At 41.5% G+C, this 14,400-nt stretch overlaps 1 protein-coding gene across 2 annotated transcripts in view; it reads left to right on the top strand.

Moving 5' to 3' along the window:
- Positions 1 to 14,400, top strand: part of LOC113219522 (ribonucleases P/MRP protein subunit POP1-like) — a 44,027-nt gene that overhangs the window by 4,923 nt on the left and 24,704 nt on the right. For both annotated transcript variants that reach the window (XM_026454965.1, XM_023184012.3), the window contains exons 2-7: positions 1,723 to 1,866; positions 6,060 to 6,227; positions 6,821 to 6,996; positions 8,961 to 9,209; positions 12,714 to 12,801; positions 13,241 to 13,428. In XM_026454965.1, coding sequence (XP_026310750.1) covers positions 1,725 to 1,866; positions 6,060 to 6,227; positions 6,821 to 6,996; positions 8,961 to 9,209; positions 12,714 to 12,801; positions 13,241 to 13,428 — 1,011 coding nt within the window. In that variant the 5' untranslated portion in view covers positions 1,723 to 1,724. The remainder of the gene's footprint in view (positions 1 to 1,722; positions 1,867 to 6,059; positions 6,228 to 6,820; positions 6,997 to 8,960; positions 9,210 to 12,713; positions 12,802 to 13,240; positions 13,429 to 14,400) is intronic.

The raw sequence follows: 14,400 nt of genomic DNA, 5'->3' as shown, positions 1-14,400 counted from the left end.
AGGTTCAAGCGATTCTCCTGTCTCAGCCTCCCAAGTAGCTGGGCTTACAGGTGCGCGCCACTGCGCCCAGCCAATTTTTTTTTTTGAGACGGAGACTCGCTCTGTTGCCCAGGCTGGAGTGCAGTGGCTCCATCTCGGCTCACTGCAAGCTCCGCCTCCCAGGTTCACGCCTTTCTCCTGCCTCAGCCTCTGGAGCAGCTGGGACTACAGGCACTCGCCATCACGCCCGGCTAATTTCTTCGCATTTTTTAAGTAGAGATGGGGTTTCACCGTGTTAGCCAGGATGATATCGATCTCCTGACCTCGTGATCCAGCCGCCTCGGCCTCCCAAAGTGCTGGGATTACAGGCGTGATCCACTGCGCCCGGCCCACCCAACTAATTTTTGTATTTCTAATAGAGATGGGGTTTCACCATGGTGGCCAGGTTGGTTTTGAACTCCTGACCTCAAGTGATCCACCTGCCTCAGCCTCCCTAACTGCTGCAATTACAGGCATGAGCCACCGCACCTGGTCTGGTTACACAGTTTTAATATGCACTGAATTTTCCAGTAATGCAATAAGTCAAACCAAGTTTGTACCTTTGTTGGCGGGGTCGGGGGGTGGGGGTACTTCACTAAGGAGTGTTCACCAATTTGGAACTTTATGTCATTAGTGGCATTGTTACCTTCTCTTGGAGGCACTAGTACAATTCACCTGTGCTGCTTGGCCTTTGTAGCTGTTGAATTCATGGTAATTCTATCTCTAGGTAGAAGTAAAGACTGGTATTAAAATATTGAACTGCTTTGAGAACTGTTTGGTGTATACCAGCTGCTCTGAGCTGCGCTACCTCCTAGTGTGTCCATGTATAGGGCCCTTCGGATTTCCTACAGTTAGCAATGAAAGAGTTAATCACTGGTGCCTCGGGATTGGAGGGCTTCCAGGACCATTCTCCAGCTTTATGGATTGTGCCAATGCCTGTGCTAGTGCCTATGTGGGTGTTGTTATCCCCTGGGTTCAAAATCTATTTCAAAATATCATCTAGTGTAGTTGTGGTGAAATGGTTACATACTGAAATATATATTATTTTATTAAAATTACTTCTTAGGTCTCCTTTATGTTACATTTAGGGCATGTATTGTAGGGTATGTCTTGATATGTGTCTAATAGGTTATAACATTCATTTCATTTAAAAGTAGAAAACAGCTGCTTCAAACTGAATCAGTAAAAATAGGGGATGTTGAGTTTGAGAGCTGGGAACTGCTGAGTGGTAAGTCAATCGGAGTCCCACTGTTTTTGTCCTTTATCTTGCTTCAAATTGAAATCATTATCTCTTGCTTTTGTAAATTAAATATATAGCTGGCCACATCTGAGTAGCAGAAATGAAAGCATCAGTAATCTGTGTTGTTTTTAATAGAGTTTCTCCTTTTGGAATAGGGTGTTTTGTATTTCATTGATTCAGGTGGCTCTTATTTCATCTAAGAATCAAGATAAAGTATTTGACTAATTAATTTTTTTATCATCCATAGTAATCTTATCTCATTTTTCATTCTTCTAACAGACTTTATTTGATATCAACAGTTGTACATGATTTAATTATTTGACAGTGCAAACTGGAATGTACTGATAGGGTCTCTTCCATCACTAGACTTATTTTGAATCACATGAATATTTACTCATTAATTTATTTTTATTTTTAAGTAGAAGTTTCCTTTCCCTGTATTAAATGTATTACTTTCTTTCCAGAAATGTCTAATGCAAAAGAAAGAAAACACGCCAAGAAAATGAGAAACCAGCCCACCAATGTGACTCTGTCCTCTGGCTTTGTGGCTGACAGAGGCGTAAAGCACCACAGTGGAGGTGAAAAACCTTTCCAAGCTCAAAAACAAGGTAAGATACACAAAATAGACCAGCCATGGTGGCTCACGCCTGTAATCCCAGCACTTTGGGAGGCTGAAGCGGGCGGTTCATGAGCTCAAGATATCGAGACCATTCTGGCCAACATGGTGAAACCCTGTCTCTACTAAAAATACAAAAATTAACTGGGTGTGGTGGCACGTGCCTGTAATCCCAGCTACTCAGGAGGCTGAGGCAGGAGAATTGCTTGAACCCAGGAGGTGGAGGTTACAGTGAGCCGAGATTGCGATACTGCACTCTAGCCTGAAGACAGAGGGAGACTCTGTCTCAAAAAAAAAAAAAAAAAAAAAAGATACACATGATGCTGTCTCCACTCCCATTTTGATCAAATTGCTTTTGTCAGCTCTTTTGATAGTCATTATCTAAATAGTAAATGAGCTGAATTAAAAACAGATACAGTAGACCCTTATTATTATTTTTCAATTTCCTATTTGCAAGTTTGCCTTCTTGCCAAAGCTTATTTGTAACCCCAATGTCAATACCCATGGAGCTTTGCTATCATTTGTGGACATACATAGAGCAGGAAAAATTTGAGTTGCCCTGTGTTTATGTTCCCAGCCGAGCTTCCCAGCTTTCATGCAGAAATGGCCGGAGGATGGTGGTAGTACAGGGGCAGGGCAGTACAGTGCAAGAAGCTCCAGCTCTACTGGGGTTTGAATCTCAGCCCTGGGGCAGCCTCTTGCAGGTCACTTAGCATTTCTAGACTTCATTTTCTCTTTTGTAAAATAAAGGAAATAGACTCTACCAGGAGGAGTTGTTTTTAGGATTTAAGATGATAATATGGCCATGGGCAGTGGCTCACACCTGTAATCCCAGCACTTTCGAAGGCTGAGGTGGGCAGATCACCTGAAGTCAGGAGTTCGAGACCAGATTGGCCAACATGGTGAAACTCTGTCTCTACTAAAAAAAAAAACTCTGTCTCTAACAAAAATTAGCCAGATGGTGGTGCGTGCCTATAGTCCCAGTCACTTGGGAGGCTGAGGCAGGAGAATTGCTTGAGCCCGGAAGGTGGAGGTTGCAGTGAGCCAAGATCGTGCCATTGCACTCCAGCCTGGGTGACAGAGTGAGACTGTCTCAAAAAAAAAAAGAAAAAAAAAAAAGATTATAATCTATGTGAGATGAAGATATATATGTATACCCACTAGGAGGAATGGTTCGGTATTCACTAATTCATTGACATAATTCAGTGACTGTATGAAACATAACTACTATAAATAATAAAAATTAGCTGTGCATATTTTAGAGCTGGTATATTTTATTTCTACCTTAACATCAGTGATTATTGTACTTCTGTATTTCCTAAGAGAAGTGCAGTATAGTCATCATATCTGTATTTCACTGGTGTGCTGATTTTAGAACCTTATGAAGTGATAGGAAGATTACAGTTGTTCATTAGGGCAGTGGTAGAAAATGCTAATTTGGGAAGACAGCAAAAGCAAGTGGCCAAGAACTTGCTTGGAATGCTTTAAAAAACTGTGCATTGGGTCTGATTAAGTAAACTTTAGAGTCAAGTTCATAAGGTCTAGATTCAGATCCTACAGGTGATGCCCACCATGCCATGTGATAAACCTTTCACACATATTATCCTCACAGTGTTTTAAGATTATAGTGGTTTAATAATTAACATCACAATTGAAATAAGCAGAAACACTATGAAATTCTCTACTGATCTCTCCTTTAATTTACAGACAGTTTTTTTTTTTTTTTTTTTTGAGACAGAGTCTAGCTATGTCGCCCAGGCTGGAGTACAATGGTGCGATCTCGGCTCACTGCAACATCCACCTCCTGGGTTCAAGCGATTCTCCTGCCTCAGCCACCTGAGTGGCCGAGACTACAGGCGTGTGCCGCCACTCTTGGCTAATTTTTGTACTTTTAGTAGAGACAGGGTTTCACCGTGTTGGCCAGTCTGGTCTCAAATTCCTAACCTCAAGTGATCCACCTGCTTCAGCCTCCCAAAGTGCTGGGATTACAGGCGTGAGCCACTGCACCTGGCCACAGGCAGATATTTAATGTTGTCTTATAGTCAAAATTCCCAGACACTTGTGTGAAAGTGTTGCCTTTTTATTTGGAGACAGAGTCTTGCTCTGTTGCCTGTGCTGGAGTGCAGTGGTGTGATCTTGGCTCACTGCAACCTCTGCCTCCCGGATTCAAGCAATTATCCTGCCTCAGCCTCCCAAGTAGCTGGGACTACAGTCACATGCTGCCACACCCGGCTAATTTTCTGTATTTTAGTAGAGATGGGGTTTTACCGTGTTGCCCAGGCTGGTCTTGAACTCCTGAGCTCAGGCAATCCGCCCACCTTGGCCTCCCAAAGTGCTGGGATTACAGGCGTGAACTACTGCACCTGGCTGGAAATTTTGCTTTTTAAATTTTTAAGACAGGGTCCCACTCTGTTGCCCATGCTGGAGCGCAATGGCACAGTCGTGGCTCACTGCAACCTTGACCGCCTGGGCTCACGTGATCCTCCCACCTCAGCTTCCCGAGTAGCTGGGGCTACAAGCGTGTGCCACTGTGCCCAGCTAATTGTTTTTTTTTTTTTTTTTTTTTTTTTTTTTTTTTTTTTTTTTTTTTTTTGTAGAGACAGGGTTTCGCCACATTGACCAGTTAGTCTCAAACTCCTGGACTCAAGTGATCCGCCCACCTTGGCCTCTCAAAGTGCTGGGATTAGAGGTGTGAGCCACCACATCCATCCTGGAACTTTGCTTTTAGTTATTTATTTAGTATAGTAGCTCTCAATTTGAGTGTGGTGGAGAATTAGGATAAAAGACTGTACACAATCATGTGGATTAGAGTATTAAGGGAGTGTCGTTTGGGCTGCTGTAACAAAATACAGGTTGAACATTCCCGATCCAAAGATCTGAAGTCTGAAGTCCTCCAAAATCCAAAACTTTTTGATCACTGACATGACACAACAGGTGGAAAATTCCACGTCTGACCTCATGTGATGGGTCACAGTCAAAATGCAGGCATATAACACACAGTTTATTCAGCATTCCCATGGGAAAAAAGATGTTCCCAGCCCCCTTCAGCTGGGATATAAATATTTCCAAGCACTCCTAGATTTCACCACCTAAGCACACCTGCAAAGACAAATAAAATGGCATGTAATTTTTACTGTTAAATACTTACATGTGAATCAGCGTGAGAAAGTGATTTCTTATCAGTAGCGTATAGATTCCGAGTCAGGAAGGGTGCTGATGCCAGCCAATCACAGATTGTCCACAGGGTGGCTGAGATAGTGGCACCTTTGCTTTCTGATGCTTCAGGTATACAATGTGCAAAAAGTTTCATGCACAAATTATTAAAAATATTGTATAAAATTACCTTCAGGCTATGAGTGATAAGATAAAAGAAACATAATTGAATTTTGTCTTTAGACTTGTGTTCTAAGATACCTTAGACTTGTGTTCAAGATACCTCATTTTATATATATATGAATATTCCAAAATCCAAAAAAAATTGGAATTTGAAACACTTCTGGTCCCAGTTATTTCAGATGAGGGATACTCAGCCTGTATCTTACTGGGTAGCTTATAAATAACAAATGTATTTCTCACAGTTCTGAGGGCTGAAAAGTCCAAGATGAAGGAGCCAGCAGGTTTGATGACTGGTGTGGGCCTGCCTTCTGCTTCATATACATCACCTTTTTACTGGGTTCTCACATGCTGGAAGGAGTGAGGGTCTCTGTGAGGACTCCTTTATAAGGATACTAATCTCATTCATGAAGGCTCATGACCTCATGGCCTCATGACCTCATCGCCTCCTAAAGGCCCCACCTCCTAATACCATCACTTTGGGGGTTAGAATTTCAACATAGGAATTTTGGGGGACATAAGCATTCAGACCATACCAGGGAGCTTAGATTTGACATTCATGTTGCACTGTTTATAGGAGAAAATTTCCCCTGTATCTGTTATATCCAGGGTCCTTTATATGTCATCCTGACATGATTACCTTGTGTGCTACCTACTAGCTTTGTGACCTCAGGCAAGTGAATTCACCTTCCTACGTAAGATTCCTCTTTAAAAATAAGTAGTAATAGCCACCTTACAGGGTGACTGTAGGATTGAAAACATGGTCAGTGTTGCCACCCAACAAATATTAGTTCTCCACTATAATTTTTGTCTCTGATAAAGGTGACATGTTTCTTTTTGAAAATATACTAGAGCCTCATCCTGGAACTTCACGACAGTGGCAAACCAGAGTCAACCCCCACTCTCTGCCTGACCCTGATGTGAATGAGCAGTCTTCCTCCAAAGGGATGTTTAGAAAAAAGGGAGGATGGAAAGCAGGTCCCGAGGGCACGTCTCAGGAGATCCCCAAGTATATAACTGGTGGGTACTCATAAAGAAGTGCAGTTTGCTTGTATTTTGAGCTCTTTGTGTCTAGTGCAGCAACAAACTGCCCTCCTTGTGGTCCTGGCTCTGCCTCCCCTGCCTCTCCTCTCCTCCTCCCACTTCAGACCCTTCTCACCTCTAGCCTGGACTTTGACCAGAGCTTCCTTGGGCTTGATGGCTCTCCCTTCTTCAGTTTCTCTCCCTGTCTCTTACTCGTCTTCTTACAAGTCTTTGTGAACTGTTCCTCTTTGTCTTAGCCCCCACGCCTGTCTTGTTTTAAATATGCCATCCATACTCAGCATGGCATTCTCCAAAGATGGAAAATTGCATATGCACTAATGGCAACCAAACCTTTATTTAAAGAGCCTGTCTCCAGGCCCTTTCCAGCCTCTTCTGTTCTTCGCCCTATAATCCCCAACCACACTACCACATTAAACCCTGTATTCCTTGTACATACCTTAGATGTGCTTTCTGGTCTCTCTTTACACCTTCTTGGTGGAGGAATTCACTTAAGTTTCCCCAGCAGCCTGTTTATTCTCCAGCGTTAATTCAAGATTGGTGTTTAATGACGTTGTCAATTCTTTCAACAGCTTCTACTTTTGCTCAAGCACGAGCGGCTGAAATCAGCGCTATGTTAAAAGCTGTGACCCAGAAGTCTTCGAATTCACTGGTTTTCCAGACTCTGCCACGGCACATGCGACGAAGAGCCATGAGCCACAATGTCAAACGTCTTCCCAGACGGTTACAGGAGATTGCACAGAAAGAGGTTGGAGTTCCACTTAGTGTAAATGTTTAGAGTAGTAACTCCTAGAAGAAATTGAGAAGTATTGACCTAATAGAATTTATTAAAAATGAAAACCAAGGCTAGTGCAGCAACAAACTGCCCTCCTGGGCATGGTGGCTCATACCTGTAATCCCAGCGCTTTGAGAGGCTGAGGTGGGCAGATTGCTTGAGCCCAGGAGTTCAAGACCGGCCTGGGCAACATGGCGAAACCTCATCTCTACAAAAAATCCCAAAATTAGCTGGGCGTGGTGGTGCATGTCTGCCTGTAGTCCCAGCTACTTGGAAACTGAGATGGGAGGATCCCCTGAGCCAGGGGAGGCTGAGGCTGCAATGAGCTGTGATCGCGCTACTGTACTCCAGCCTGGGCGACAGTGAGACTTTGTCCAAAAAGAAAACAAACAAACAAAAAAACTCGGAAAAGAACACCCTCATGGTTTTTGTTTTTGTTTTTGTTTTGCATATATTTGATTTAATCATTATCCAAACTTCTTCTTCCCTCCAAGCCAAATTAACAGACAATTGGCTATTACAGGTGCTTTGAAATACAGCATTTGATACTCCTCTTTTGTAAGGGTGTTGAATAGTTTATGTTCCCTTCCCAAATGTAAAAAAAACCAGACCCTCTTTTTTTTTTTTTTTTTTTTGAGACGGAGTCTCGCTCTGTCACCCGGGCTGGAGTGCAGTGGCCGGATCTCAGCTCACTGCAAGCTCTGCCTCCTGGGTTCACGCCATTCTCCTGCCTCAGCCTCCGGAGTAGCTGGGACTACAGGCGTCCGCTAGCTCGCCTGGCTAGTTTTTTGTATTTTTTAGTAGAGACGGGGTTTCACCGTGTTAGCCAGGATGGTCTCGATCTCCTGACCTGGTGATCCACCGTCTCGGCCTCCCAAAGTGCTGGGATTACAGGCTTGAGCCACCGCGCCCGGCCAAAAAACCTGACCCTCTTACCAAGTACTTTTGGATTTGTGTTTTTGGAGTGTGGCCAGCTTGGGGTAGGAAGGTTAAAAAAAGCAACATCAATGCTTAGCATTTGCTTTCGGACTTTTTCAAAGTCGAAAACTTGAACTGGGTTTTAATTTTTGTACAAGTTTAATTGTGTTTTGGCTTCATCAGAATTCTAGACTTGAACATTCTAAGATTAAGCCAATGTCTTTACTAATTGGTTTAAAACCTATTTATTGAGCAGCCTTCTATGTACCATTGCTATGCTAGTGGTGGGGTTTGAGTTCAAGAGGGAAAACTAACAAGGAATTTTATACTTTCTGGATTTAATGTAAAGTCTATTTGCCAGTGATAGCATTCAGCATGTGTCTGTCTGTAGCCTAACTGAAATGAAATGTGTGGATTTTCCTCACTTATATTATTTTTGGTCTTAAGTTTTTGGTTTTAGTTACAGTTCTACAAGGTAAAATGATAACAAGAAGCTAACATTTGACTTCTTCTTTCTTGCCCTCTAATACTAATAGCCTTTTGTCTTCCTTCTCTACTTGCATTGAAGAAACCAAGTTAACAATTTTTTTTTTTTTTGAGACAGAGTCTCGCTCTGTCCCCCAGGCTGGAGTGCAGTGGCGCGATCTCGGCTCACTGCAAGCTCCACTTCCTGGGTTCACACCATTCTACTGCCTCAGCCTCCCAAGTAGCTGGGACTGCAGGCGCCCGCCACCACACCCGCTAATTTTTTGTATTTTTTTAGTAGAGATGGGGTTTCACTGTGTTAGCCAGGATGTTCTCGATCTCCTGACCTCGTGATTTGCCCACCTCGGCCTCCCAAAGTGCTGGGATTACAAGCGTGAGCCACCGTACCTGGCCCCAAGTTAACAATTTAAGCAAACTAATGGGATCTATAAAATATTCCACTTAATCTAAAGTTATTTGTTTGCATTCCTAACCATTAACTCTGTTTTGAGATTCTTACAAACCGAGATATGTCTCTTTTCTTGAAACTATAGGCAGAGAAAGCTGTACATCAGAAAAAAGAACATTCAAAAAATAAATGCCATAAAGCTCGAAGATGTCACATGAACCGGACGCTAGAATTTAACCGTAGACAAAAGAAGAACATTTGGTTAGAAACCCACATCTGGCATGCCAAGCGGTTTCACATGGTCAGGAAGTGGGGCTACTGCCTTGGGGAGAGGCCAACAGTCAAGAGCCACAGAGCCTGCTATCGAGCCATGACGAACCGGTGCCTCCTGCAGGTGAGCTTTCCCAGTGGGCTTTCTTGTTATTTTGGTTTGATCCTTTCCTATTGAGACCTTTAGAATAGTTTATGGTATGCCAAGCCCCGTTTATGTGGTTATTCATTGGAAAAATGATTCCTGAGCATGAGGCCTGGGTCCTTTGCCAGATACTGGAGATCAGGCAGCCTAAAGTCACTTCACTACCAGTGGAGCATTTCTAACCTGCTCATCACACTGGAGGGCGTCCCCCAGAAGTGCTGCTTGAACTGAGCTCTCAGGGATAAGATGGGAGGGGGGAAGGCAGAAGGAAGCCAGGTGAGAGTGAAGAACTGGAATCAATTCTGTGTGACAGAGATGAAGAGGAGAGCAAGGCAACATGAGGGCGAGGTTAGGCTGGAGAAAAGAGCACAGATCGTGCAGGTCTCGTTGATCATATCAAGCTTTATTCACTATAGATTAATCTAACAGTCATTCACCAATAACAGATATTTGAGAATCTACTGTGTACCCTGAACAGGGTTCAAAATGCTGGTCTAGGTGTTTGTGGGTCAGTGGGATGCTAAAGGATGTTTTAAATTTTAAAAGCTTTGAGAGGACACATTATTTTAGAGCTTCTTAATAGTATTTATCTGATTGTTCCCTCCTCTCAGTAGCTAATTAAGTTGCTTTCTATTTCTTCCAATACATATTTAGAAATTTGTTCTTTGCAGAAGGGCCTATCTTTCAATGGCAGAATGGCCTTGGCCAAATTTTGAAAGCGACTATTATTGGTGACCTTTGATACCCCTTGAGAGTAAGCAATACAAGAATCTTTTTTAAAAATTGTGGTCAAATATACATAACAAAACCATTTGACCGTTTTAAGTGTTCAGTTCTGTGGCATTAAGTATGTTTACGTTGTGTAATCAGTACCACCATCCATCTCCATTTTATCCTCCCAAACTGAAACTCTGTACTCATTAAACACTAACTCCCCATTCCTTCAGCCCCTGGCAGCCACCCTTCTACTGTCTATCCAATAATTTGATCCTATAGGTACTTCATAGGAGTGAAATCGTACGATATTTGTCTTTTTGTGACTGGCTTATTTCATTTAGCATAATGTCTTAAAATTCATCCGTGTTGTAGCATGTGTCAGAATTCCCTTCCCTTTTAAGGCTGAAGATGTATTCCATTGTAGGTATATACCATATCTTGATTATCCATTTATCTGTCAGTGGACATTTGGCTTACTTCCACCTTTTGTCTATTGTAAATAATGCTGCTGTGAGCATGGATATGCAAATATCACTACAATCCCTGCTTTCAGTCCTTTTGAGTATATCCCCAGAAGTGTAATTGCTGGATCATATGATAATTCTATGGTAATTTTATGTTTAATTTTTTGAGGTACTGCCTTACCGTTTTCCATAGCAACCGTATCATTTTACATTCCCACCAGCAATACACAAGGGTTCCAATTTCACCTCATCCTTGTCAGTACTTATTACTTATTTATTTGTTTGATCACAGTCATTATAATGAGTGTGAAGTGAATAAGAGCACCTTTTAGGAGCCTTTGATTTGAGAACTCAGCAGCAGAAATCACAGATTATAGTCAAGTTCCTCATTCACATTGAGGAAGCTGGGTTCTAGAGAGATGAAGTGACTTGCCTGGGCTCACACAGCTTGTTGGTGGCCTACATAGCACTTGAGTGGCTGATTCCCCTGGCCTGCTCTTTTTCCACTGTCCTCTGCCAATGAGTTACTTTTCATTTTGGGCAGAATTTTTGCTAAAGTTATTAGATACTTTCTTTAAAATTTGATCAGCCTTAAGTAATAAAAATAATAACTAATAATAACAAATATTAGTGAGTGCTTAATATATGCCCTACCCTGTTTTAAATGCTTTGCATGTGTTTATTCATTTAATCCTCACAATAGTATGAGGTAAGGAGTTACCATTATTTCCATTTTACAGTTGGAGAAACTGAGTACAGGGAGGTTAGGTAATTTATCCATGACCATATGGCCAATAAGTGTTGAGGTTCAGATTTGAGCCCAGTTGCCTAACTCCAGGGTTCCACACTCTCAACCATTATTCTCTGCTGTCACTTGTTTGCACACATTTGGGTGAGCTTCCTCTGGCCACTGACAGCTGAGAGCTGGTCACTGGATGGGAAGATTTCTTTCTGTGAGTGATCATATTGATTAATGTGTGTTGTCAGAATCATAGCTATAATTTGCCTTTTAGTTCTAGTTGCTCAGTGAACTGAAACTGCTTAAAGGTGCCATAGCAGAAGGGTTGGTTTGGCAGGTTACCGAGCCTGATTAGAATGCTGGCTTCTCCACTTAATGACTCTGTGTCTTTGTTCAAGTAACAATCTCTGTGTCACAGTGTCCTTGTCTATCAGATAAGATAACCATACTTGGTACATCTGATTGTCAGGAAGACTAAATGACAGTTCATGTAAGGAGTTAACTCATTACTGGCACTCAGTAACCCTTCAATGACTATTAACTATTACAGGCCAGGCATGGCAGCTCATGCTTAGAATCACAGCACTTTGGGAGGCTGAGGCAGGAGGATTGCTTGATCCCTGGGGTTCAAGACCAGTCTGGCTGGGCAACATAGTGAGACTCTGTCTCTGCAAAAAAAAAAAAAAAAAAACTGGGTGTGGTGGCTCGTACCTGTAGTCCCAGCTACTTGGGAGGCTGAGGCAGGAGGATTGCTTGAGCCCAGGAAGTTGAGATTTCTGTAGCTGTGATTGCACCTCTGTACTCTAGCATTGGCAACAGAGTAAGACCCCGTCTCAAAAACAAAACAAAACAAACTATTAGAACTGTTATTATTATTATGGATACTATAACTATTGAAACTTTTAACATTGATTTCATTAGCTTAGTTTGATCTCTCTTCATCTTACTTAAAATTCTGTGTTATTACTTTTACTTTCTTTGTACTGTGCTTAAAGTTGCATATCATGGTTAAGATTGAGCATGGGAGAAATATGGGATGGATTAATTGCAATATTGTATCTCTAGGCTTAGTGTTAAGTAATCTTGAGGTCCTGAATTACCTAACCAAATTGAGCAACCTGAGCATAACTTTGCAGAATTCATTACTGTTTTCCTTATTTTACTCTGGTTTGTTATCTTAGGTAGATTTTGGGGGTGAACGGTTCTTTACTTAGAAGCAACAGTTATATACCCTCCATAGAATCTGTCTATGAATATGGGATAAAACATAGATTATCTAAAAGGTAGGATACTGTAACTTACATTTTTAAATGGAGATTCATTTTTATTTTGGTTCGGATTGGTTTAAAAATATTTGCTAAGGTAACAGGAATGGACGGGTTTAGATATTTTTTCCCCTAAACCATCGGGCAGGAGAAGGTTTAGATTTTGACATATGAGAATATAGCTTTAGCAATTTGTTTTGTGTCTTAGGCCTCTAAAGTTTTTGTGATGTGGCTTTTGGCTTCTTAGCAGTTTTGCCTATGTAAATTCCTAAGTACTTGTGTCTCCCGCTTTGTGCAGGATTTATCCTACTACTGTTGTTTGGAGTTGAAAGGCAAAGAGGAAGAAATACTAAAGGCACTTTCTGGAATGTGTAGCATAGACACAGGTAAACTTGTTTTAAAGCTGAGTTCTATTTTAGTCTTTGTATTTTATTCCTTTCATAAAGAAGTGTCTACTGTAAGCATTTGGAATTCAAACATATAGAAAAATGTGGGAGACACTAATCATTCTTGATGAAAATATTAATTTAAGAACAGTTGGGTTGGCTTTTAAATCATTTCTAACATTGTCAAGTTTTATACTTGACAGTGATAGTCATTTTTCTGGTGGGGTGAACTTGACAGAAAGAAACTTGAAGCTCTCATTATTCATTTAACACATATTTGTTGAGAACTTATTGTTTGCCAGGCTTTGATCTGAGCAATCCTCACAACCAAAACTTCACCTCTCATGGAGGCAGACAGTAAATGACAGTGTGGCTATCAGGAAATAGGACTGCAGTCTCAATACCTGGAATTATGGAATTTTGCTTTTGTTGATGTCAGGACTGACGTTTGCAGCAGTTCACTGCTTGTCTGGAAAGCGCCAAGGGAGCCTTGTGCTTTATCGAGTGAATAAATATCCCAGAGAAATGCTTGGGCCTGTTACGTTTATCTGGAAGTCCCAGAGGACCCCTGGTGACACTTCTGAGAGCAGGCAGCTGTGGATCTGGCTGCATCCAACCCTTAAACAGGTATAGTCTTTCAGGTTATCTCCCATTATTCTGAAACTGCATTTTTAATTACAGCTGGAAGTCAATACTGTAGAAATGTAAATAGTGTAAAGGTTTGTCTGATAGTCTGATATTTATATATGGGGGGAGGCTCTGTGAATATTGAATGAAGTGAATTTTTAAAAAACTGATATAATTTGTGTTTAAAAATGTCTAGCTGACAAAAAGCAAATATATTCGAAGTATATAATGTGATGATTTGATGTACATGTTGCGTACCACAATCAAATAACACATCCATCACCACCCATGCTGTACATTAGATCCCCAGAACTTGTTCATCAAATAGAATGAAGTCAGGGCGGGGCATGGTTTCTCATGCCTGTAATCCCACCACTTTGGGAGGCTGAAGCAGTTGGATCGCTTGAATCCAAGAGTTTGAGACTAGCCTGGGCAACATGGTGAAACCCCGTCTCTGCAAAAAAGACAAAAATTAGCTGGGATTGGTGGCATGCGCCTGTAGTCTCAGCTACTTGGGAGGCTGAGGCGGAAGGATCGCTTTGAGCCCAGGAGGCAGAGTTGCAGTGAGGTGAAATCGTGCTATTGCACTCCAGCCTGGGTGACAATGAGACCCTGTCTTGAAAAAAAAAAAAATGAAACTAATCTTGACCTCTCATATTTTTAGTAAGTCATAAGTAGAAGTAGAGATAAAAACCAGCCTTATGTTAATTATTTGAAATGTTGAATTGGAACTAATGTTTCTACCATGACTGAAGTGGTTCACTAGTATCTAGGTGCTAGTTGCAGCCTATTTGATAATGAAAAGCTATTTCTGAGTACTTCTGATGATTTTTCACACTGAATTTAGCTTAGCTTCCCTTCTTTAGCATACTCACTACTTAAAAAAAATTTAGTCAGAGTGATCATGTTGTTTTCATAATATTTGATTAACCCTACCCCTAACCCCAGCCCTAACCCATTTTAAATTTTAAA

The sequence above is a fragment of the Piliocolobus tephrosceles genome, chromosome 7 (genome assembly GCF_002776525.5).
Source record: "Piliocolobus tephrosceles isolate RC106 chromosome 7, ASM277652v3, whole genome shotgun sequence".
NCBI classification, from domain to species: domain Eukaryota; kingdom Metazoa; phylum Chordata; class Mammalia; order Primates; family Cercopithecidae; genus Piliocolobus; species Piliocolobus tephrosceles.
This window is presented reverse-complemented; position numbering and strand designations above follow the sequence as displayed.